Here is a 25809-nt window from a genome sequence, read left to right as displayed (position 1 = left end):
TTTGCAACCCCATAGACTGTAGCCCGCCAGGCTCCTCTGTCCATGGGATTCTCCAGGCAAGAGTACTGGAGTGGGTAGCCGATTCCTCCTCCAGGGGATCTTCCCAACCCAGGTCTCCCACATTACAGGCAGATTCTTCACCATATGAGCCAACAGGGAAGCCTGAGAATATTGGAATGGGTAGCCCATCCCTTCTGTAGCAGATCTTCCCAACCCAGGAATTGAACCAGGGTCTCCTGCATTGCGGGCGGGTTCTTTATCAGCTTAGCTACCAGGGAAGCCCTGGCACATAGGCTCAATAAAATGGGCTCTGGTATCATGACAGCATCACAACCATGGCAAGATCTTCCCACTTCTGCTTTAGCAGGGGTGGGGGGTGCTGCTGAAATCCCATGGGGACACATGGCGGGAGGGACAGTGGGGAAGGGAAGAGGGATTAGAAATACTCTTCTAGCTTGAGACTGGGGCCTCTGTGTCCCTCACATCTAGAGCCTGCTTCTCAGAGGGTTGTCTCCAGAGTAGCCAGGTGCAAGGGGGTACTGGGAAGGTCCCAAAGGACTTGGAAAATCAACATCTTGGTCTGGGTGCCTCGTCACGCTTCCCTACCCCAGGATGGACTTGTCTCCTCTGTTGTCAGGAGGAAAACAGTGTGCAGAACTCTCCCTTCCTCCTTTCTCAGATTCCCTAAAAAGGCCAAGGGGTCCCCAAAGAGAGGAGTATGGCCATGGCTGGTGACCAGGACCCCTAAGTTCCCACTTTGCCTGAGAGGAGGCCCCATCTCAGGCAAGGGGGCCCAAGGTCCCACATATGCTTGCTCAAGTCCCAGAGTCGCAGGCCTTGCAGGGGTCGTCCCCTGCCTGAGAGGTCTTTCCGGTCTTGATGTTGTGCAAGACTGGCTTTCCTCCCTGACTAGCTTCCTCAGTGGAGCTGAGTGGAGCTCAGTGGAGCTGAGGCTTTGGGAAAAGAGGAAGGAACCTCGAGCTGGGTCTCCTTTCCCAGAGAGACAGCGGCACTTCGAGCTCCTGGCCCTCCCCACGTCCTCCTCACCCGCGGTTCGCCAACCCTGCAGCCCCGTCCCTCTGTGGAGCAGGTACTCCCATCCCCGGGCCTAGAGGATGAGCTGAGGCTTGGGAGCAGGGCTGGATTGGGATTTGGGGGAGGACACCTGGGAGTCCAAGCCCAAGACAAAGATACGCTCATAACCCAAAGCCTTGCACAACTCCAAAGTTTCCCCAACTCACATCCCAACCCCCATCTAACCCTGACTCCTGTCCCGCCCAGCCTTGGTACTTATTCCACCCCTACCCCATTGCATCCCATCCCCAACCATTTAGTAACCATCATCTCCATCCAGCCCCAGGCCTGACCGGCATCCTCACCCAACCCCATCACTCTCTCTTCCACACCAACACTAAAACGCAGCCTAACCATCACTTTCACCCCAAACCAACTGCAGCCCGACCCTCCCCTTCCCCGCAGTTCTCTTCATACATTACCACTTCATTCATCCGAGCGAAGGCCCCCCTGCACCATCCAGCATAGCTTGGTGGAATGGGCATTTGGGCTAAGAGAATTTACAGCCAGATTAAGGAGAGAAATGTGATGCTTCTACTACTTTTTCAAAGCCGATAGACCTCATTTATGGATAATGTGGTTTTCCGAGTTAAATGGCCTATGTTTAGGACTTTCCATTATTATGAAGATAATGTATTCCTGGAATCGCCCATCTGAACCTGCTTTCTGACCTGTTGAGCAAAGCGCTGAAGCTGGCTTGGTCACCCCCTTTCCCTCCTTCTCCAACTTGAATAGGGAAGTTGGGAGAAGCTCTGGTACTGGGAAATAGAAACTGAATCCTGAACCCAAGCACAGCTGCCTGCAGTGAAACTGCCTTTGCCCTTTCTTCTTCTTCTTCTTCATCTTCTTCTCCTTTGCCCAAACTTGGCCTCTGGGATCAGAAATCAGGGACTTGTGGCCCTAGTAACCCTCCCAGATGTCCTGGGACACTTGGTCTCATATTTACTCACTCACTTGCTCTAACACAGAGAGCAAATGTGGGTGTCCTCCATGTGCCATACACCCCAACCCAGGGCTGAGGCAGCGTCTATCAGTTCAGAGGAGTGGGACTATAAACCCTGTCTTCAGAAGGTGCAAGGCTTGGAGACTCCAGGATGAACCCTGGAACCGTGCTCTCCCGAATGGTCATTGCCTGAGGGCTACAGTGCTTCCTGTCCCCAGTATAGCCACCCCCTTCCCAGGAGCTGCAATCATCTGTCTACCATCAGGAGGTGCTAGGTGCCCACCAGGACACCCCACTCAGCCCGAGCCCTAGGGGCACCTCCCTGTCAGCACCAGGCTTTTAACTGGGACAGGAGCTCCCTTCCTGGAGTTCTTCATGCCCTTCTTTTTTTTCCGGGAAAGTTCTCTGGGCTGAGGCTGGTCTTTGGGGTAGAACAAGCTGAGCAATAAGCTGGACTCTGGTGGGACTGACCCCTTGGTTATTGGGGCTGGGCTAAGTATAGGTGACATCTACAGGCTGTGACTTTGGGTGGTTCTAGAAAGGGTCCTCTCAAAAAGCCCTGCTCCATTCTGGGGTCAGTGTGTCTAAAATCCCACCATTCCTCCTGTAGCTTCAGCGTTTCTCTTTCCAGGGCCCCAAATGGGAACCGCAGGGGAGCGGGGGACAGTGTGAACATTGGTGGTGTCCCAGCTGTAGAGGAGCTGACCCTGATGCTCAGTGTGGCGCAGGGCCACATCTGCCCCCAAACATGGCCAGCAGGCTGCTGTTCAGTCCAGCTTCCAGGACACTGCAGCCAGGTCGTGTGGCCCAGCCTGGACCAGCGTGACCAAGGACCAGGTGTGGAGGGTGTGGGCACATCTTCCAGGGAGAGGAGCAGCACTAGGACTGCCCCAGAGACTGAGGACTGGCCACGGGCCCCAGCAAATGACCAGACCTGCCTGCAGCAGCGGCCTAGCCAGGGGCCCCAGTCTCCTGAGGAACAGGGCTCTGCCTGTTCTTTCCACAGTTTTGCCTTCACTGTGCTCCCTCTGAGGACATCCCTCCTCTCTTCACACTTGGCTAGTCATCCTCACAGGCAATTCAGCACCTCTCCAGGCTCTGTTCAGCCTCTCCCCAGGAGTGCCCTCTGGTAGCCACCAGAATCAGCTGGGCCCCATCCCTGAGACAGATGGACTTGGGACCGGAAGATATCATGAGTTTCCTGTCCCCACTTCCAGGTTCCCCAGGCCCTTCCCCTCACTCTGCAGGGTCAGCATTTAGGGCCAAGGAAGATTGCAAAGTTGACAATATGGGTTTTGTATGTGCATGTGGTAAAGTTTACTGTTTTAACTATTTTTTAAGTATGAAATTCAGTGGCATTAAGTACGTTCATACTACTGTGTGGCCGTCATTACTGTCTATTTCCAGAATTTTTCATCATCCAAAATAGAGACTCTGTACCTATTAAACATTAACTCCTCCGTCCCTCCTCTCTCCAGGCCCTGGTAACTTCTATTCTACTTTCTACAAACTTGCCTATTCTACGTATCTCATAAAAGTGGACTCATATAATATGTGCCCTTTTGTGCTTAGCTTATTTCATGTGTCAGAATTTCATTTCTTCCTATGCTGCTGCTAAGTCACTTCAGTCGTGTCTGACTCTGTGCGACCCCATAGACGGCAGCCCACCAGGCTCCCCCGTCCCTGGGATTCTCCAGGCAAGAACACTGGAGTGGGGTGCCATTTCCTTCTCCAATGCATGAAAGTGAAAAGTGAAAGTGAAGATGCTCAGTCATATGTGACTCTTAGTGACCCCATGGACTGCAGCTTACCAGGCTCCTCCATCCATGGGATTTTCCAGGCAAAAGTACTGGAGTGGGTGCCATTGCCTTCTCTGTTTCTGTTGTATAGATATATCACACTCATCTGTTGATGGACACTTGGGTTGCTTCTACTTTTTGGCTATTATGAATAATGCTGCTGTGAACATGTGTGCAAATATCTATTTAAGGCCCTATTTTTTATTCTTTTGGGTATATACCTAGGGGTAAAGCTGCTAGGTCATATGGTAATCTGTGTCTGACTTTTTGAGGAAACACAAAACTTTCCAAAGGGGCTGCACCATTTCACATTTCTACTAACGGTACATGAGTCTTCCAATTTCTCCACAGCCTCGTCAACATTTGTTATTTTCTGGTTTTGTTTGTTTGTTTACAGTGTGAAGTGGTAGCTCATTGTGGTTTTGATTTGCCTTTCCCTAATGACTACTGATCTTAGTTTTCTGAATGTTGAGCTTTAAGCCAACTGTTTCACTCTCCTCTTTCACTTTCATCAAGAGGCTTCTGAGTTCCTCTTCACTTTCTGCCATAAGGGTGGTGTCATCTGCATATCTGAGGTTATTGATATTTCTCCCGGCAATCTTGATTCCAGCTTGTGCTTCTTCCAGCCCAGCGTTTCTCATGATGTACTCTGCATAGAAGTTAAATAAGCAGGGTGACAATATACAGCCTTGACGTACTCCTTTTCCTATTTGGAACCAGTCTGTTGTTCCATGTCCAGTTCTAACTGTTGCTTCCTGACCTGCATATAGGTTTCTCAAGAGGCAGATCAGGTGGTCTGGTATTCCCATCTCTTTCAGAATTTTCCACAGTTTATTGTGATCCACACAGTCAAAGGCTTTGGCATAGTCAATAAAACAGAAATAGATGTTTTTTCTGGAACTCTCTTCCTTTTTCCATGATCCAGCGGATGTTGGCAATTTGATCTCTGGTTCCTCTGCCTTTTCTAAAACCAGCTTGAACATCTGGAAGTTCATGGTTCATGTATCGCTGAAGCCTGGCTTGGAGAATTTTGAGCATTACTTTACTAGCATGTGAGATGAGTGCAATTGTGTGGTAGTTTGAGCACTCTTTGGCATTGCCTTTCTTTGGGATTGGAATGAAAACTGACCTTTTCCAGTCCTGTGGCCACTGCTGAGTTTTCCAAATTTGCTGGCATATTGAGTGCAGCACTTTTACAGCATCATCTTCCAGGATTTGAAATATCTTTTTTGTACAAAAACGTGAAGATCTTTTTTGGACAGTTCTTCTGTGTATTCTTGCTACCTCTTCTTAATATCTTCTGGTTCTTTTAGGTCCATACCATTTCTGTCCTTTATTGAGCCAATCTATTTCATGGCAAATAGATGGGGAAACAGTGTCAGACTTTATTTTTTTAGGCTCCAAAATCACTGCAGATGGTGATTGCAGCCATGAAATTAAAAGACGCTTACTCCTTGGAAGGAAAGTTATGACCAACCTAGATAGCATATTAAAAGCAGAGACATTACTTTGCCAGCAAAGATCCATCTAGTCAAGGCTATGGTTTTTCCAGTGGTCATGTATGGATGTGAGAGTTGGACTGTGAAGAAAGCTGAGCGCCGAAGAATTGATGCTTTTGAACTGTGGTGTTGGAGAAGACTCTTGAGAGTCCCTTGGACTGCAAGGAGATCCAACCAGTCCATTCTAAAGGAGATCAGTCCTGGGTGTTCTTTGGAAGGACTGATGCTAAAGCTGAAACTCCAGTACTTTGGCCACCTCATGCGAAGAGTTGACTCATTGGAAAAGACTCTGATGCTGGGAGGGATTGGGGGCAGGAGGAGAAGGGGACGACAGAGGATGAGATGGCTGGATGGCATCACTGACTCGATGGACGTGGGTTTGAGTGAACTCTGGCAGTTGGTGATGGACAGGGAGGCCTGGCTTGCTGCAGTTCATGGGGTCGCAAAGAGTCAGACACGATTGAGTGACTGAACTGAACTGAATGACTACTGATGTTGAGTATCTTCTCATGGGCTTGTTGACCATTTGTATATCATCTTTGGAGAAATGTCTATACAAGCTTTCAGCACATTTTTTCAAATTTAAGTTGTTTGGGGGGGGTTGTTGTTAAATTATAGGAGTTCTTTATATATTACAGATGGTAATCCCTTATCAGCTATATGATTTGCACGTATTTTCCTCCAATTCTGTGGGTTGAGTTTTCACTCTCTGGATAGTATCCTTTGATGCAAAAAACATTTTGCATTTTGATCAAGTTCAATTTATTTTTTCTTTTGTTGCTCTGCGTTTGGTTTCATGCTTAAGAAACCATTGCCTGCTACTAGGTCATGAAGATTTTCACCTGTTTCCTTCTAACAATTTTATGGTTCCAGAGGCAGTCTGTGATGAAGGGCCTGCCTTCTTGTGCATGGCATACAGTAGGCATTTATCTTTGTTTGTGACCTATATGCCACACAAGGTTCTTGTGTCCCCTGTCACACCAAACTCACCCTGCCACGAAGTCTCAAGGACCACGCTCTTCTCTTGCCCACTCACAGGGGGTGAGGGGTTCTGCACTGCTGCAGGGCACACGTCCTCAGTCCCAAGTCCTGAGAAATGGGTGCTCACAGCTACAAAGAACAAGGTAAATACAGAAATGACCCTAGGGTGGCTAGAGACCCCAAAGGGAAAGTTTCAGCTAGAAGCCACTTTGAAGACTGAATAAGATTTCAACAGGCAAAGATCATTTGTGGTGAAGCCAGAGCTGGATAGCTGGAGAGCTTGTGGATAGACAGTACCGGCCCCAGGGTGGGAACTGGCTGCAGGGGGAGCATTAATTGGGGGCAGAGCTGGCAGTAGGAAAGGAAGGCCTTTCAGGGAGGTAGGGGAGCCACATCTCATGGGCAATGGGGAGCCATAGTAGGTTTTTGAGTAAGGGAGGACTCTTGAAGGCTGCAGTTTTCTAACTGCTCAAATTCCACTATGGTCTACAGCTGGTAAGACTGGTGGTAGGGAGACAAATTTCAAGTAAGAAACCATCATTTATGCTGGATGCCTTGGAATAAGTCATTGTGCCTCTCTGGGCTGCAGTTGCTGGTGACTTGGATGTCAGGGAGGGGGCAAGGAAGTGGGGGAAATAGAGAAACAGCTGTTTATCTTTGAAGAGGCTGGGAAAGCAGAACTTAGGGTGGGGCCAAGCGACAGACAGGATTTTCTGGGGCCACCAAGTGAAGGCATTCCTGGACACAGCCTGAGCTGGGAACATGGGCTCCTGGATGCCAGCTGGCAGCTGCCCTGCCCTCTCACTGGGTTGGCCAGCATAGTGTGTGGGGAAACAGGCCTGGGATCCCAGCAGGCTCTGAGACTGAGGTTCCCTAGGAGATCCCTGTGTGCCCAGCACAGTGCTCCCCAACCTCGTAGGCAACAGAACCAGCGTGACAACCTGCTATGGACTTCCTGCTCCAGCTCCTCCTCCTGGCCTTACCCATCCCAACAGGTAAGCTTTGCTAGCCGTTTCCTTCTCACAGGGCCTGGCCGCGGCAAGTCCAGCCTCTGTAGGCCTGGGCAGACTGAACTGTGTCTGGTCACAGGTTTAACTGCTGAGATTGAAGGAGGGCATGAGGAGGCGGTGACAGGGAACAGGGACGGTCTCTGGGGTGCCCAGAGGGGTTGCATTGCTGGGGGCAGGTCAGGGCGGGATTTGAGAGTGCATCTGGAACACCTTCTCGGGGGCAGAGCATGACCCCAGGCCTGCATTACAATCTTTCTTGTCCTGCCTCTCCCTCAGACCTGATCTCGTGGGGCGTCTCCAGTCCCGAGACCGTGAAGGGTGTGAAGGGGTCCTGCCTCGTCATCCCCTGCACCTTCAGCTTCCCTGCCAGTGTGAATGTGCCCGATGGCATCACAACCATCTGGTACTATGACTACTCAGGCAGACGGCAGGTAGTGAGTCACTCCACAAACCCCCAGCTGGTGGAGGCCCGCTTCCAAGGCCGTGCCCAGATGGTGGGGAATCCTGAGCTCAGGGTGTGCAACCTGCTGCTGAAGGATCTGCAGCCTGAGGACTCAGGCTCCTACAACTTCCGCTTCGAGATCAGCGAGGGCAACCGCTGGGTAGATGTCAAAGGCACAGCAGTCACTGTGACAGGTGAGAGCAGGGTCACCGACTGGAAGGGACTCCAGACTGCTCCTGGCCCCACTGGCTCACAGTTCCAACCCTGCCTAAACCCAAACCCAAACCCAGCCCTAATCTTGGCTGCAGTTCCAGCCCATCCCTGTGCCCCCTAGCATTTGCCCCCAGTGAACCCCTGGCTTCTCCTTCCCCTTGAAGTCCCCTGCCCCGGGCTGAGGTCTCCAGGGCAGGTGGTCTCAGGTACGGTGAAGGGCAGCCCCTAGCCTCCCGTCTTTGTCCTCAGAGGAGCTCATCATGCCTACCGTTGCCTCTCCGGCTGAGCTGCATGAGGGCATGGAGGTGGACTTCAACTGCTCCACTCCGTACGCATGCCTGCTGGAGCCGGTCACCCTGCGGTGGCAAGGCCAGGACCCTGCCCGCTCCACCACCTCCACACTCCAGAAGCTTGAGCCCACGGGCATCCACCACCAGGAGACCCTCCACATGGCCCTGTCCTGGCAGGACCATGGCCGGACCTTGAGCTGCCAGCTCTCAGCAGCCAACCATAAGACTCAGCATGAGCTTCGTCTCCAAGTGCAGTGTGAGTGAACGTGGCAGGCAGGGTGGGTAGCACATCCTTGTTACTGAGCTCACACACATCTGTGGTTCCCCAGTGGAAACCATCCCTTTCCGGCCTGCAGAAATAGCCAGGCTGTGCTTGGACCTCCAGAGTGGAACAGGTGGAAAGACCACTAAGCCCCAAGAGTAGTATTGAAAGGCTCCCTCCACCTCCAGTCCCTGAAGCTAGGCTGGGCAGGGAAGGGGAGACTCAGCCGGAGAACTGGGGGTTGGCCAGTAGGGGCCCTGGGATTTAGACCAGCTCTGGAGGATGAGGAGGCGGCGAGGGTTCACCCCTTTCCTGCCACTCATACTCAATGACCAGGGTAACACTTGGACATGGCAAAGAGACAGTGGGAGGAATTCCAAGTCTTCACTTGATTATGCATCTTCCCATCACAGTAAAGACGGGCAGCCTGTTCTAGAACAACTGCCGTACATAGGCATCAGGCTGCTGGCTTCACCACTGACTAGATGAGCAAACTTGGGGCAAGTTACTCGCCTCTCAGAGCCTCTGTTTTCTCACTACCTCTCTGGAGTGGCAGTAATAATAAATACGTTTTATCTCACAGGATTGTTATGAAAATTAAAAGTGTGCTTAGCACCTTTTAAGCATGAAAAAATATTAGCTTCTATTATTTTCATAGTTACATAGATTAAGGACTTGAAAATACTAGTGAATAGTGAAGTCGCTCAGTCGTGTCCGACTCTTTGCGATCCCATGGACAGTAGCCAACCAAGCTCCTCCGTCCATGGGATTTTCCAGGCAAGAATACTGGAGTGGGTTGCCATTTCCTTCTCCAGGGGATCTTCCCGACCCAGGGATCGAACCCGGGTCTCCCGCATTGTAGGCAGACGCTTTACCGTCTGAGCCACCAGCAAAATACTAGCTTTTTTTTTTTTTTTTTTTTTTTGCCACACTGCGTGGCTTGTTTTGGCAAGAGGAGAAGAGGATGGCAGAGGATGGGATGGTTGGATGGCATCACCGACACAGTGGACATGAGTTTGAGTAAACTCTAGGAGTTGGTGATGGACAGAGAGGCCTGGCGTGCTGCAGTCCACGGAGTAACAAAGAGTCAGACACGACTGAGCAACTGAACTGAACTGAACTGCATGGCTTGTGGGATTTCAGTTCCCTGACTAGGGACTGAACCTGGGTCACAGCAGTGAAAGCCCAGAGTCCTAACTACTAGGCAATCAGGGAACTCCTGAAAATATTAGCTTTTATTAGCATAGTTACATAGAGAGAGGCTTGAGAACAAGATTTAAAGAAATGCAGTTTCTTTGTATCGTTAGCATCTCCCAGCAAATGAGTTAACCATTCTCAGAGAGAATTTGACTCTGCCTTTAGCCGTTGTGTTTGATGGTTTGTCCCTTGCCAGCAGCTGCCACAAGCCACCAAAGCAAGCAGTGTGCCCATGGCCCTCAGATAGAAGAGATGGCGATGGACATGTCATGGGGCAGAAAGCCACTGAAGGCAGTGTAGGCTGAATGCTATGCCAAGCATCAAGGCATCAGGCTGTCAGTAGACACGGACAGGAGCAGGCTTCCTCACAATGTGAGGCCAGTGCCTGCCCTGGACAGGGGACTGATGGGAGTTCTGGTTTATCTGGGTGGGCTTCCTTAGCGCAGAGTGTTGAAAGGGGAGTGGAAAAATGCCCCTGCCTTCCCTGGGCACCATACTCGACAACCCCTGTCATGCCTTGCAGATGCCCCCAAGCATGTGGAAATCCTCCTCAGCCCCTCGGGGCGGAACATCCTTCCAGGGGATCTGGTCACACTCATCTGCCAGGTGAACAGCAGTCACCCTCAGGTCAGCTCTGTGCAGTGGGTCAAGGATGGGACGCACCTCAAAAACCGGAGTCGAGTACTACAGTTGCCCCGGGCAGCCTGGGCTGATGCTGGCGTCTACACCTGTGAAGCTGGGAATGGCGTGGGCTCTTTGGTCTCACCTCCTGTCAGCCTCCACATCTTCAGTGAGTCCTGGGTGAGCCTGGATCTTGACCAGAGTGTAGGGAGGCATCCAGGCCATGAGGGCTGAGGGAAACGAGGCCAAGGTGCCTCCTGGGATGCCTGTGTGAAGTTCCAGCTTGGCTTCTGACAGATGGCAAACCTCCCTGGCAATGAACAGGGCAAAGAAATGCATGGCCAGCCCAGGAGGCTCCTCCTCAGAGGGTTGTGACGTACAGCGCGCAGAGGTTTAGGCTGCAACCCTGGGGGGTGGGGCCTGGAAGTCGCCTGAGTAGCCCTCAGTGTGCTCTATGCTGCCCCCCAGTGGCTGCGGTCCAGGTGAGCCCCTCAGGCTCGATTCTGGAGAACCAGACTGTGACGCTGGCCTGCAACACACCGAAAGAAGCGCCCAGGGAGCTGCGCTACGCATGGTACAAAAACCACGAGCTGATGAAGGCCACCCACAGTCGCATCCTCCAGCTGCACTCAGTCACCAGGGCCGATACAGGCTTCTACTTCTGTGAGGTGCAGAATGCCCAGGGCAGAGAGCGCTCTGACCCAGTCAGCGTGTTGGTCCGCCGTAAGTGGGGGGGACGAAGGCTCTGGAGCTGGGAGCCAGGCCAAAGATTAGAGCCCCTGCAGGAGGGTTGGGGTCCTGGGCCGGCGTGCCCTTGAGCTCACATCTGGGCAAGGCTTTGAACCCCCCAGACCTCAATGTCCTATTTTAAACAACTTTTTATTTTGAAATAAGTTCAAACTTAAAAGTTGCAAGAAAAAATACAAAGAATTATCATATACCTTTAACCTTGATTCCCATTTTTTAACATTTGATTTTCTTTCTAACTATATATTATATTTGTATGTATATATGTACTCACACACATATACATATGCATATACACATGCACATATATGTGTGCACTCTTGCACACATTTTTGCTACACATACACTCTATTCACATGTGTATATACACATGCCCTCTATATGTATACATGCACACATAATCTATCTATCTATCTATCCATTTATATTCTTCAGGCATAATGGCCCTTTACTCCTTAATTTCTCAGCATGTATTTCCTAGGGTCATTCTCATGCATAACCACAGTACAATTATATGTAGTCAAGAAACTTAACATTCATACAAGATCATTATATAATTCACAATCCATGTTTAAATTTTACCAGTTGGCCCGATAATGTCCTTTATGGTAATTTTTTTTTTTCTGGTTTAGGATTCAGTTCAGGATCTTGCATTGCATTAAGTTGTCAAATCTCTTTATTCTCCTTTCTTCAGTCTTTCCTTGTCTTCCTTGACATTGAACCCTGACCAGCACAGGTCAGTTGTTTTGTGATAGTCTCACCTTGCATTGGTCTGAATGGAGCAGACCAAGCCCATGCACCTGGGCAGAGACACCACAGACATGATTCTGTGTCTGTCTCCCCGTGTCACCTCAAGAGGCACATGGGGTCAGTTTGTGTCATTGCTGGGAGTGTGGACTTCGATCATTTGCTGCAGTGCTGTCCTCTGCCAGCTTTCTTTACCAGTTGTCCCACCATTAAAGTGGAATCTCTGGATCCCCACTCTCAGGGTGACTGCAAGGATTGACTAGGATGAACTAGGATGACAGAGTGATTTGCCCAGTCTGGGGACAAATAGGAGCTGCTGGGGTCACTAACTTTTCCCAGGGCATCATGGGACAAAGTAGGTGCAGGGGTCAGAGGCTATAAGAGGAAATCCAGGAATGCACCTGTTGAGGGTAACAGGCCTGTCCCTCATCTCCACACAGACCCACCCCTCACCCCACACCTAACTGCCTTCCTGGAGACGCAGGAGGGACTGGTGGGCATCCTCCAGTGCTCTGTGGTCAGCGAGCCCCTGGCTACTCTGGTGTTGTCACATGAGGGCCTCGTCCTCGCCTCAACTTCCGGAGAGGGTGACCAGAGCCCACGCTTCAGTGTCTACTCTGCCCCAAACTCCCTGCGCCTGGAGATTCGAGACCTGGGGCCAACGGACAGTGGGGAGTACACCTGCTCAGCCACCAATTCCCTTGGGAATTCATCCTCCACCCTGGACTTCCATGCCAATGGTAAGATGGTCCCACTGGGGCTGGTAGAAGGAGCCTGAGGAGGAGGCCTGCTCTGGCCTCTTCCTCCTGAGAACCAACAGGGCTCAACTGAAGGCCTGACCTAGCTGGCTAGAAAAAAAATCACATCAAAGATCTGAGCTATACAGTCATCCCAGTCCCAGAGTTTCCCTGTAAGTCAAAGCAAAACGAGAAACGTGGCAGATTGAGTTATTCCTTTTGTATCCATTCTGACTCTGAACGTACAGGGTTTTTCAATGCACATTCATTTGTTTTTTATTTACTGAACATTTGGGGCAGACTCTGTGGTAGGAGTCAGATGCAGAAGCCCAAATAGAGAGGCTGAGTCTCGGTGCACATGTTGCCCTTCCCTCCTTCTGAGGCAGACATAGCTAATTGATCAAGCCAGGTTTTTGACAGAGGCCTAGGATCTGGCCCAGAATCCTGCTCAACCATGCTGCAGCCAGGTACCAATAGATCTGAATTGGCATTCAAGGTCAAACCCTTCTGATCATCAAGAGATTCACAGAGCTGATGCCATGATGCTCAGACCTCCTGATAATTGAGTTGGGAGAAGCCCAGGAAGGCTTCCTGCTGTGGGTGGCATGGAGCCGCAGACATGCAGGGGAGCTGAGCTTTCTTCTCTCCTTCTCTGCTAGTGGCCCGCCTCCTCATCAGCCCAGCAGCAGAAGTGGCAGAAGGGCAGGCGGTAACACTTAGCTGTAGGAGCAGCCTGAGCCCAATGCCTGACACCCGCTTCTCCTGGTACCGGAATGGGGCCCTGCTTCTTGAGGGGCCCAGCAGCAGCCTCCTGCTCCCTGTGGTCTCCAGCACTGATGCCGGCTCATACCACTGTCGGGCCCAGGATGGCCATGGCACCAGCGGGCTCTCCTCACCTGCTGTCCTCACCGTCCTCTGTGAGTAGCCTTCCCTCCAGCCCCTGCCTGCTGTGGGAAGATGAGCCACCGGAGCCCATCAGCCCCCTCCTCCAGGACCTCCTGACTCTGTCCTGGCCAGAGTCCCGAGAGAAGGCAGCCGCGAACCTGGTCACCATGGCCCTGACCGCCCTAGCTGAAATATGGAGACCGAGCCTAGGGCATCCCATTTCCCCATCCCAGTCCCATTATAGCTCTGCCTCTAGCCTCAGACCCATCATGGACACCATGTCCAAGCTTTATCCTCTGCAGCTGGGCCCTGGGACACTCTACTCCTATATATGTAGACACGCCCCATAGGTGGCACCCTCACAGGTACAGACACAAAGGCAGAGCCTCCCCACACAGGCCTGCATCTCGTCAAGGGTGGATGCTCCTGAACGGCTGACCAACATTCAGGACACACTCAGCTTCCAGCACGGCTTCCCTAACATGTGCAGGACGCATGTCCAGGGACTGTCAGGAAGAGCGGTCACCTCTTGGGGGTTTTCTAGTGTTCAGGGTGAGATCACCTGGGGGTCTTGGTCCCACTCTTCAGAAATTTCTAGGAGGAGGGCAATTTAGGCATTATCTGTTCTCATGGGAGCTGGCTTGGAGATCAGAGATAAGAGACAGGCAGGGTCTTAGGGGAGGGGGTGTGAAGAGAGGAAGCAGACAGTAAAACAACCAGGGATTGCTCTGTAGGTACCCTGCCCAGGAGCACAGGGCTGTTATGCAAGGTGGCTGCTAGCCCATACAGTTCTGGCAATGGCACCCCACTCCAGTACTCTTGCCTGGAAAATCCCAGGGACAGAGGAGCCTGGTAGGCTGCAGTCCATGGGGTCATGAAGAGTCAGACATGACTGAGCGACTTCACTTTCACTTTTCACTTTCCTGCATTGGAAAAGGAAATGGCAACCCACTCCAGTATTCCTGCCTGGAGAATCCCAGGGACGGCGGAGCCTGGTGGACTGCTGTCTATGGGGTCTCACAGAGTCGGACATGGCTGAAGCAACTTAACAGCAGCAGCAGCAAGCTAGAAAAAGGCCCTTCTTCCTCTGGGAAGACTCAGTCCAGTGCTAAGGCATAGTTTAGCACATGGGCATGGGCTGAGGTCCTGCCACCCAGGTCCGGTGGTCCTTGTATAATGCACAGTCTGCACAGCTGTTTGCGGCAGCTCCGGGTTCATGCCTTTGCTCAGTGTGTTCTGGGAGCCTAGCTAGCTTTGACTGCACCTGTGGGAGCCTGGCAGAGGCTGTGGGATAGTGCCCATACTCTTCTCTCTCCAGATGCCCCACGCTGGCCCACGTTCACTGCCCAGCTGGACCCTGACACCGCCGGAGCCGGTCAGCGAGGCCTCCTGTTGTGCCGTGTGGACAGCGACCCCCCGGCCCAGCTGCGGCTGTTCTACAGGGGTCGCGTGGTGGCCTCTTCCCTGCCATCAGGGGGCAGCTGTAGCACCTGCGGGAGCTGTTCCCCACGCACAAAGGTTACCAGAGCCCCCAACCTGCTGCGGGTAGAGATCCAAGACCCGGTGCTGGAGGACGAGGGCGTGTACCTCTGCGAGGCCAGCAACGTCCTGGGCAACGCCTCTGCCTCAGCGAACTTCAATGCCCAGGGTGAGGCAGGGCAGGGAGCAGGTCGCTTGGGGTCAGGGGCTGGTACTCGGGACCCTATTCATTTGCAACCCCCAGCTCCGAGGAAGGTCAGTTGGGCGAAACCACCTCCTGTCAACAGAGGGAGTTTGGTTTCCTCCCCTTTCCCCGTGGGCACCCAGAGGGGCTCCTTCCCACCTGCTCCAGACAGGGAGACAGGACCACTCACCCTGGGAACTAGGGGGAAGACGTCAGGGTTGAGGCCTGTCTCAGTAAGCCTGTGCTGCCTGCTCTCCAGCCACCGTCCTGGTCATCACACCGTCGCACACGCTGCAAGAAGGCACCGGAGCCAACCTGACTTGCAGGGTGAGCCGGGAAGCTGGCGGCCCTGCCAACTTCACCTGGTTCCGAGATGGGGCCCTGTGGGCCCAGGGCCCCCTAGAGACCCTGACGCTGCTGCCTGTGGCCAGAACAGATGCCGCCCTGTATGCCTGCCGCATCCTCACTGAGGCCGGTGCCCAGCTCTCCACCCCTGTGGTCCTGCAAGTGCTGTGTGGGTGATAGGCAAGGGGATTTGGGCCCTTGGAGGGTGGAGGGGGTGGTCTGGGGCAAACAGGGCTGAGGTTGAGTTTGAGGAGGCAAGAACATGGCTTGGGTGTGGGTGCGTGCAGGCCTAGACTGCGTATCTGGAGGAGGACAGCCTGGCAGCTGAAAGATGGTGAGCTGGGTAGGGGCTGGCCTGAGCTCCCCACTGTCTCTACAGACCCTCCAGACCCTCCAAAGCTGTCTGCTCTCCTGGATGTGGACCAGGGCCACACGGCTGTGTTTGTCTGCACTGTGGACAGTCGCCCTCCTGCCCAGCTGGCACTGTTCCACGGCGAGCACCTCTTGGCCACCAGCCCAGGGCTCCAGCTTCCATCCCGTGGCCGCCTCCAGGCCAAAACCACAGCCAACTTCCTGCAGCTAGAGGTCCAAGACTTGACCCTTAAGGACTCTGGTAGCTACCGCTGTGAGGCCAACAATGCCCTGGGATCAGCTAACACTTCCCTTTTCTTCCAGGTCCGAGGTGAGTGTCCTCTGTAGCTGTGGTGCATCCAAGTGTCCTGGGGGCCACTCTGCATATTTATGTAGAGATGTGTAATATATGGGCTTCCCAGGTGGTGCTAGTGCTAAAGAACCCCCGTGCCAATGCAAGAGATGCAAAAGATACAGGTTTGATCCCTGGGCCCAGAAGATCCTCTGGAGGAGGAAATGACAACCCACTCCAGTATTCTTGCTTGGAGAATCCAATGGACAGAGGAGTGCGGCAGGCTACAGACCATGGGGTCGCAGAGTTGGACACAACTGAAGCGACTTAGCACGCACATGGAATATGTAATGTATGTGTTAAGTCACTCAGTCATATTGGACTCTTTGTTACCCCAAGGACTGTAGCCCACCAGGCTCCTCAGTCCATGAGGTTCTCCAGGCAAGAATACTGGAGTGGGTTGCCATTTCCTCCTCCAGAGGATCTTCCCGAGGCAGGAATTGAACCCATGTCTTTTATGTCTCTTGCATTGGCAGGAGGGTTCTTTACCACTAGTGCCACTTTGGAGAAGGCAGTGGCACCCACTCCAGTCCTCTTGCCTGGAAAATCCCATGGGCGGAGGAGCCTGGTGGGCTGCAGTCCATGGGGTTGCTAAGAGTCGGACATGACTGAGTGACTGCATTTTCACTTTTCACTTTTGTGCATTGGAGAAGGAAATGGCAACCCACTCCAGTGTTCTTGCCTGGAGAATCCCAGGGACGGGGAGCCTGGTGGGCTGCCGTCTATGGGGTCGCACAGTCAGACACGACTGAAGCGACTTAGCAGCAGCAGCAGCAGCAGCAGCAGTGCCACTTGGGAAGCCCCATATAATGTACAAATGATCACATTTGTATGTACATTGTTGGTTGCTGTTTAGTTGCTAAGTTGTGTCCGACTATACATATATATATATATGAATATATCCATATTCTTCATTTATCTATCTGTATATATTCTTCTGTAATAATCCTGCCTAAGTGAATAAGCCAGAAAAGAACAAAGTTAATATCAATAATGCTGAAAAAAAAAACTTTTTTTTTCCTCCCATAGTGACAAACATCAATTTTTGAACATTTTCCCTGGGACTTGTTTCTGTATCTCCTATTTATCCTACCCTTTTCACAGTCAGAGAAATTGAAGGTCAGAGATTTAGGGGCTTGCTCATGGTCACATGACCAGGAGGGGGCCCTGCTAGCTCTGGATGAATTCAATGCTGGTCTCTGGCACAGTCTGAGCTCTCAATCACCACTCTAGCTGTCCCTCCTTCTTACTCCCTCACTCTGCTCTCTTCCTGCCTCAAACCTGGGGGGAATGAGAGACAGCCCTTTGCCTGGTCTTCCGTTCCTGCACTCTCATGACTTGGAAGTTGGATGAGGAGATGGGCTAGAGAGAGCTGCTAATTTCCGCTTCCAAGCTGTTGGTCACCATGCTGAAGTCAACTCATGATCAAGACAGTGGCCCTTGGTTGGACCTAAATCCCTACCATTTCTGTGCTTTATGGGGTCAAAACAACATCTGTCAAGAGCTAGCACGTGCATGGCACTAGGGTTGGACCCAGGTGAGGCTCACCCTGTGGTGGGTGAGATATAATTGACAAACAAAACCACAACTCAAGGTGATGGGCAGTGAATGCCAGGTCAGAACCAAGGCAAGGGAGTCAGGCACAGGAGAGGAAGAGGCGTGAAGCTGCAGTGGGGCCCTCCACAGTGGTCTGGGTGAGCAGTGGCTCTGGCACATGTGGTTGGGGTCTTGCTGTCCTCATGTGCACACAAATGCAGTCCCAGATGCGGAAGGCCCTCACCTGCTCTTGGTTTCTCCCTGCAGGAGCCTGGCTCCGGGTGTCACCGTCACCTGAGCTCCAGGAGGGCCAGGCTGTGGTCCTGAGCTGCCAAGTACCCACAGGGGTCCTGGAGGGGACCTCATACCATTGGTACCGAGATGGCCAGCCCCTCCAGGAGTTCACCTCAGCCACAATCCGTTTTGCAGCCATAACTCTGAGCCAAGCTGGGGCCTACCATTGCCAAGCCCAGGCTCCCGGCTCAGCCACCACGAACCTGGCAGCCCCGGTTAGCCTCCATGTGTCTTGTAAGCACTTTGATCTGTTCATGTTTCTTGGGGAAGGAGGGAGCCAAGGGCATGACTGGGGAAGGGGATATTGAGCCCTGGTTCTGGACTCTACTTCTGAGAGAGTCCTAGATGAGGGACCACCTGCTCGGGCCCTGACCATTGTCTGCCTCGTGTAGATGCCCCTCGCCAGGCCACACTCACTACCCTCATGGACACAGGCCCTGGGCGACTGGGCCTACTCCTGTGCCGTGTGAACAGTGACCCTCCAGCCCAGCTACGACTGCTTCATGGGGACCGCCTTGTGACCTCTACCCTGCAAGGAGTGGGGGAGCTTGCGGGGAGCTCTCCCCGGCTACAGGTGGCTGTGGCCCCCAACACGCTGCGCCTGGAGATTCACAATGCAGTGCTGGAGGATGAAGGCGTCTATACCTGCGAGGCCACCAATGCCCTAGGCCAGGTCTTGGCCTCAGCCACCTTTGATGCCCAAGGTCAGAATGGTGGTGTGAGTGTGTGAGTGGGTGGCTCTTTTAAGAGAAGAGGAGGTTGGAGAGGGTTCTGGAAGCCTGAGACACAGGCAGGAGGGCTGAACACAGGACAGTGCATTCCCACTCTTCTTAAGGGCAGCAATCTCCAAACTTGGTTTTCACTGAAGAACCTTTTTTAAAAACAGAATTTTACATGGATGCCCAGGGGATAAAACTAATCAGACAGGGGTCACTCAAGGAGAAACCACAGCAGGGCTTTTAAGGCCTGTGTTCTCCCAGGTGCCCTCCAACAGGGTCAGGGAGGGCTCAGGGCACTCCAGGGAGAACTCTGCTGGGGACCACCTGACAGATGATGAACTGTTTCCCAAGCTCCATCTCTGAGCCCCACTTACAGGTGGGTCACCTGTGCCTCCCAGAGGCTGAGAGGCTTCCCACCCTACAGGTGGCTTGCTTTACACAGCCTTCGGTATTCCCTGGTGTCCCTGCGCCCTCTTCTCTCTCCAGCTGTGAGTGTGCAGGTGTGGCCCAAAGCCACAGTGCAGGAGGGGCAGCTGGTGAACCTGACCTGCCTTGTATGGACCACTCACATGACCCAGCTCACCTACACATGGTACCAAGATGGGCAGCAGCGCCCAGATGCTGCCCAGTCCATCGCCCTCCCCAATGTCACGGTCGTGGACGCCACCTCCTACAGCTGTGGTGTGTTGATCCCTGGCCAGACACTCCATCGCTCCAGGCCTGTCACCCTGGATGTCCTCTGTGAGTCTGGTTGGATGCAGGGTGGAGCTGGGAGGGATGACAACAGCTTGCGGGGATCAGGGCACGGCCGAGTCCCACAGTCATCTACCCCAGGAACTCAGTACCAAGCTGGCTAGTAATGGACAAGGAGCATTAGAGTTGGGGGACATTGGGGCAGAGGAGCAGTGCTGCAGGTTGGGCAAGTGGAGGCCATTGCGGGCAGGGAGCCAAAGCCTTCCTGTTTTGAATGCCACCTGCAAACTGGCCTCCTTCTCGCCTTTCTGCATTACAGATGCACCCCGCAGCCTGCGCCTGACCTATCTCCTGGAGAGCCGTGGCGGGCAGCTTGCCCTGGTGCTGTGCACCGTGGACAGCCGTCCACCTGCTCAGCTGGTCCTCAGCCATGCTGGCCGCCTCCTGGCCTCCTCAACCACAGCCTCAGCCCCCAACACCCTGCAGCTGGAGCTGTGGGAGCCCGGGCCCAGCGATGAGGGTCTCTACAGCTGCTCAGCCCGCAGTCCTCTGGGTCAGGTCAACACATCCTTAGAGCTGCGACTAGAGGGTGAGGCAGGGCCTAGCCGGGGTGGGATCAGCTATGGTGTCTTGCCAGGCCCAGCTGACCCTGTCTTCTTGGTACAGGTGTGCAGGTGACCCTGGCTCCATCAGCCGCTGTGCCTGAGGGAGCCCCTATCACAGTGAGCTGTGAAGACCCTGCTGCCCGCCCACCCACCCTCTATGCCTGGTACCACAACAGCCGTTGGCTGCAGGAGGGGCCAGAGGCCTCTCTCTCCTTCCCAGTGGTTACACGGGCTCACGCAGGAGCCTATACCTGTCAGGTCCGGGATGCCCAGGGTACACGCAGCTCCCAGCCCACAGCGCTGCATGTCCTCTGTAAGCAAGGGTCCTTGCCTGGGGGTGCCTAGGGTGAGTGGAGGGTGCTTCTGGGCCCTAGTCTGGGTGGGCACAAGACTGCACAGGACTGAACCTGGGAATGGACACTTGGGGAAAGACATAGCGGATGAGGGAAGATTCCTTAGGGTCCTCTGAACCCTGCCTGGAGGAATCTGCCCACAGGATTCCTGAAGCTGTCACTCCCCAGAAGTGACCATTTCCCCAGAGGCTTCATCCTCACCAATGCCAGGCAGGTGGGCAATGGATAGCACAGGGTTTCCAAGCAAGACCCTCAACTCTGCCCTGCTCTACCATCCAGATGCCCCCCGGGATGCCACTGTGTCCTCCTTCTGGGACTCAAGGAGCAGCCCCATGGCTGTGGTACAGTGCACCGTGGACAGTGAGCCGCCTGCCGAGCTGGCCCTGGCCCGCAATGGCAAAGTTCTGGCCACCAGCAACGGCATCCCTGGCTTGGCAGTGGAGACGGGCCATGTCCAGGTGGCCCGCAATGCCCTGCGGCTGCGAGTGCAAGCTGTGCCCTCAGGGGACGAGGACACCTACGTCTGCACAGCTCGCAACTTGCTGGGCTCAGTCAGCACCACCTTGGGGCAGCTGCAGGCAGAAGGTGAGCTGGCCAGGAGGCAGGAGGGGTGCCGTTGCTATGGGGTCTGAGTCTGTGTGAGGGGTGGGGCTCCCACAAGAAGAAGCTGGCTGGCCTGACTTGATGGGGAGGAACAGTGCCCACTGGAGGGGGGTTGCTCAGCCTGAGGGGGATAAACAGCCTGGCTTTTGGAGAGCTCCCTACAGGAGAGGTGGGTGGAGATATGGCAACAACTCAAGGGGAGCATGGGTGGAGGGGAGACATAACCTTGCCCTCAGAGAGCCCAGACTGTGGGTGGGAGCACAGACCTGCCCTGGGGAAACTGGGAATGGGAGGACTGATCCAATCTTATCTTCAGGGAGCTCAGTTTGAGGGACAAGGTGCAGTCCCATCCTTGGGGCATTCAATCTGAGGGCAAGACACAGCCTCATCCATCAAAAAGCCTGAATTGATGAGAGAGGGAGGCACCACTTTGCCCCAGAAGTCTCCAGGGCAAGGAGAGGTAGCCCTGATGGCAGTCTGATGGGGGAGACACAGTCCCACCTTTGGGATCCAGATCCCATATTATGCACAGAGGACAAGCCAGAGGCTGCAGCTCCCACAGGCCTGCAGACCCCAACAGCGTCTGGTCCTGCAGGTGTGCATGTGGTGGCCGAGCCAGGGCTAGATGTGCCCGAGGGCGCAGCACTGAACTTGAGTTGTCAGCTCCCTGGTGGCCCTGGGCTCATGGGCAACTCCACCTTCACTTGGTTCTGGAATGGCCGGCGACTACACACGGAGCCTGCGCCCACCGTCGCCTTCACCCACGTGGCCCGTGACCAAGCTGGGATGTACCACTGCCAGGCTGAGCTCCCCACTGGGGCCATCGCCTCTGCTCCAGTTACCCTCCGGGTGCTCTGTGAGTGTCACATCCTTGACATCCTCCCCCTGCCTCAGTCTCCCCACATCTCACATGCCTGTTTCAGGTCTTCCTCCTCTTCTGTCTGCAAAAACCAAGGACTTCACAGCAATGGAGTCCTGGGTCAGAGAATTCCCACTGACTGGTGTGTGATCTTATGCCTCCCTGCCTTGGTTTCCTTATCTATAAAATGTCAGTCCCCTCTCCTTGTGAGGAGTGCAGGAGGTAGAGCATGCAGAATGCCTGGCACACAGTAAGCCCTCATCAAACTTAGCCCCTTATTTTACTCTTCACAAGAGCCCACACTGTATTAGTCAGCTATTGCTGTGTAACAAGCCACCCCAAAACCTAGTGCTTAAAGCGACAGCCACTTTTTATTTGCTCACAAGTCTACAGGTCAGAAATTTGGGCTGGGCTAGCAGTTCTGCTGGCCTTACATCATGTGGCTGCAGTTTCACCTTCTTGGCTGGCAAATGGCGTGGGCTGTCGGTTGGGCCTCGTGTGTCTAGCACGCTGGCCTGGGCTTCCACTTGGTTGTTTTCCAAGGAGAGCAGAAGCTGCAAGGCCCATTGAGGTCTAGCCCTGAAGTCACACAAAGGCACTTTTGCCTTCAAAGGGAGTCACAGATTTAAAGAGTGAGGAAACAGGCTCTGCCTTTTAATGGAAGGAGCAGCAGTCGCCTTGCGTGGGATACAAGGAGGGGAGGAATTGTGTAGTTGTTTCTGCAGTCACCACACTCCCTGTCTTCCTACAGATCCCCCCAAGACACCCACGATGACGGTTTTTGTGGAGCCTGAGGGTGGCATCCAAGGCATTCTGGACTGCCGAGTAGACAGCGAGCCCCTGGCCAGCCTGACCCTCCACCTTGGCAGTCGGCTGGTGGCCTCTAGCCAGTCCAAGGTTGCTCCTGCCAAGCCACACATCCATGTCTCAGTCACCCCCAATGCCTTGAGGGTGGTCATAGAGGAGCTGAGGCCCAGTGACCAGGGGGAATATGTGTGCTCCGCCTCTAATTCCCTGGGCTCTGCCTCTGCTGCCACCTACTTTGGAACCAGAGGTGAGACCCCCCGCCCTATCTCCTAGGCTGCGCTGCACAAAGGCCCGGCTCTCAGATCCAGAGGCTTCCTTCTGAGGTCTTTCCTGAATCCCTTCTGCTTGTCTAGTCTAGACTGATCGCTTGAAACTCCTTTGCATGGGGAAATTTCCAAGGGAAAGTAGAACTTAAAATAGGTTTCATCTTGGGGGAGTCAGCTTGGGAGGGAGAATCAGAGGCCTGGAGCCACAGCCACCCCCTAAGCCTCACCTCGTGTTACAGCCCTGCACCGCCTGCAGCTGTTCCAGCAGCTCCTCTGGGTCCTGGGACTGCTGGCTGGCCTTCTCTTCCTTCTGCTGGGCCTGGGGACCTGCTACACCTGGAGGTGGGTCTGGAGCTAGAAGGTGAACAGAGTAACCTCATCCTTCCCCCATGTCCTTCCTACCAAATTCACAAGCTCCATACTTTCTAGCCTGTCCCTCTCCTTCCCTCTGCTCCAAATTTGAGAAGCCTAAAATTGTCTCTAAATCTATCTTTCTATAGTTTTCTTCTTTCCTTGTCTCTGCTCTCTCACTGCTGAAGAAAGGACTGGGGAGGAAGAAAGATCAAGTAGCCTATTCTCCACAAATCTCCCCCACTGCTCTGTGTATCGAGCAGGGTGTAAACTTACAGGGTGGGGGAATGGAACGGGGGCAGGCCGGGGAGGAGAGAGGCTCTCTGAGTCCACTCTTGTCCTTGCAGAAGGAGGCATTTTCATAAGCTGAGAGAGGGTGAAAATTCAGTGGAGATGGCTTCTCAGAAGGAAACCATGCAGGTATCCATGCACCATGTGGGCACATGTAGACACAGTACTTGGCTAACCTGCGCTGTGGGACTGGCACCGAGAGATTATTCTCATTTATAGGACAGTGCTTGGGGCTGGGGGAGATTGGAGAGAGAGCACAGAGACCCAGCACCCTCTAGAAGACAGTGGGGGCCACATTCTGAGTAGGGCAGAGCACTCACGGGCTTGCTGCTTGGCTGCCTGAATAACTGGAGCAGACATTCTGAACTGAGCAGCATCACCTCTACTTCCAGGACCCCACCTGGGTTTTAGGGTCTCTCTTCCTCACTCCTGATTCTGCCCATCACCTTTGCAGGGGTGAAAGTCTGTTTTCCCTCCCCCGTGGTGTGTCCCTTTCTGTAGATAATCCATTTGGTGGGCCAGGGCTCCCAGCCACATTTTCAGCCATGCACACTCTCTCCAATCCCCTGGGGACCCATACCCAGGCCTGGGGACCCATACCCAGGCCTGGGGACTTGGAGGACTGCCCTCCAGAGCTAGAGGTCAGGTGATGACTGCTCCCAGAGTCCTCCAGTGACCAGTTTTCTCGGTGGGAAGCTCATTGATCCTTATGCAGCCACATCTTGGACCTCATGCTGGACTCTGCCCCTGAGCTGACCTGTGGCATTTCCTGCCTTTAGGAGGAGGAAGTCACCAGAATCTGTGATGACTCGGACCCTGTGAACAATGCAGCGTTGGGTCCTGACTCCCTCTGAAAACATCTCTGTGGCATCTGACTTTCTATGACCTGGCTCCAACCCCCAAGAAAAATGGGTGGTGAGAGGTGGTGGTGAACCTCAATCTACCCATAAGGGTGTTGACCCTGGGCAACTCTGAAGAAAAATGAATTGATCACGTTGTCTATTTCTCTTTCTCTCTTCTCTGGATCTCATCTCTCTATTTATCTTCCAATGCACTACCTCTTCACGTCTTCTTCCTCCAAGCTCACTGTGGACTTCTGGGATGGATTAGAATAGAAGAAGAGCTTTCTATATCATTACAAGCTGGTCACGGCACCCTATAGTGACTAGAATATAAGTTAGGCTGCTCTAAAAAGACCAAATACAGTAACTTCAACATGAAAGAATTTGATTTTTCTCTCTCATACTAGTCTGGGTATATTATGGTGGTTTAAAATGTTGGAGCTCTGGATCCTTCTCTTTTGTTTTTCTCCATCCCTAAAATGTTGCTTCTGATTGTGAAGTTCACAATGATCCCATTGGGCTCATACTCCTTCCAGCAAGAAGAAGTGGAATGAAAGGCACACTCATTCCCATTGTGGATACAACCCAGAAGTTCTGGCTGGAATTTGGTCATATGGCTACTCCAAGCTGCAAGGGATTTTGGGAAATGTAGTTTTTATTATATTTCCAAAGGACTCCCAACTATGGACTCATCCCTGAGACTTTGAGAACACTGATGAGAAGGCTGCCAGCAGGCCATATTCTGTCTCAGTGCCCATCTACTGAAGGCCAGGGTATGTCCCTGTCCTTTCTGGTCATGAGTCCTGGAGGAGGTAGTGCCTTTCACACATTAAGACTGAGAAAGTCAAGAAGGATTTGTGGTCGCTAGGGAGAGGGAATGCCAGGCAGTTGAGTTGCCTGAACAGGCATCTTGTGCCAGGTCTAGCCCTTGAAAGAAGAGGTGCCTCCATTTACACTCCCCACCCCCAGAGAGTGTGGGGAGCAGACATCGTATCAGCATCCTTGTTTCTGCTCCAAGTGCATTCCTGTCCAGGATCAAGTGAGCTCACGTCCTCTTCCTGGAAGTGTGTGCACCAGGGGTTACTAAGACAAACAAGGGTCACTAAGAAAGAATAACGTGCCCCTAGGGAAGTCAGTGCCTGAGGGGAACCAGTTCTCGGGGGGCTAGTGACTCCTTTGGTATCCTGGTGGCACATGGTGGGAGGAGCACGGGGCTCACCACTCTGGGATTTGAGTTGAGAAATGTGGAGAGAAGTGGGAAGTTGGCATAGGAGCTAACAGGTTGGGAAGAGATTGAAGGCCAGGTGAGCTTCATGCAGCCATACATGGACCCTTCTGGTTCCAGGCCCCGTTCTTATTAGTGCCCAATTGCCAGGCTCTTCCTGGGGTCTATCAACATGTCCTCCCAATAAACATCCATCCTGTGGCATAA

At 53.2% G+C, this 25809-nt stretch overlaps 1 protein-coding gene across 2 annotated transcripts; it reads left to right on the top strand.

Moving 5' to 3' along the window:
• Nucleotides 1-940: 940 nt before the first annotated feature.
• On the top strand, nucleotides 941-25809 carry SIGLEC1 (sialic acid binding Ig like lectin 1). 2 transcript variants are annotated; one of them, XM_006072910.4, is made up of 22 exons: nucleotides 941-1090; nucleotides 7216-7291; nucleotides 7583-7942; nucleotides 8211-8507; nucleotides 10234-10500; nucleotides 10800-11054; nucleotides 12266-12565; nucleotides 13222-13479; nucleotides 14766-15095; nucleotides 15370-15624; nucleotides 15835-16137; nucleotides 17962-18222; nucleotides 18381-18692; nucleotides 19194-19448; nucleotides 19720-19989; nucleotides 20067-20318; nucleotides 20638-20943; nucleotides 21557-21817; nucleotides 22572-22874; nucleotides 23133-23235; nucleotides 23592-23664; nucleotides 24315-25809. In XM_006072910.4, the coding sequence occupies exons 2-22, from the start codon at nucleotides 7243-7245 to the stop codon at nucleotides 24387-24389; spliced, it is 5145 nt and encodes a 1714-aa protein (XP_006072972.3). In that variant the 5' UTR covers nucleotides 941-1090; nucleotides 7216-7242; the 3' UTR covers nucleotides 24390-25809. The 2 variants fall into 2 exon arrangements, with proteins under 2 accessions (XP_006072972.3, XP_006072973.3); XM_006072911.4 differs by lacking the exons at nucleotides 941-1090; nucleotides 23592-23664 and having other exon boundaries at nucleotides 6489-7291.

The sequence above is a fragment of the Bubalus bubalis genome, chromosome 14 (assembly GCF_019923935.1).
Source record: "Bubalus bubalis isolate 160015118507 breed Murrah chromosome 14, NDDB_SH_1, whole genome shotgun sequence".
Lineage (NCBI taxonomy): Eukaryota > Metazoa > Chordata > Mammalia > Artiodactyla > Bovidae > Bubalus > Bubalus bubalis.
This window is presented reverse-complemented; position numbering and strand designations above follow the sequence as displayed.

What these genes read in the sequence shown, in the direction of transcription:
- SIGLEC1 (XM_006072910.4), top strand. Translation starts at nt 7,243, where the DNA reads ATGGACTTCCTGCTCCAGCTCCTCCTCCTGGCCTTACCCATCCCAACA. An exon ending in GGCCTTACCCATCCCAACAG is followed by an intron (nt 7,292 to 7,582) that starts GTAAGCTTTGCT and finishes CCTCTCCCTCAG; the next exon opens with ACCTGATCTCGTGGGGCGTC. An exon ending in AGCGAACTTCAATGCCCAGG is followed by an intron (nt 15,096 to 15,369) that starts GTGAGGCAGGGC and finishes CCTGCTCTCCAG; the next exon opens with CCACCGTCCTGGTCATCACA.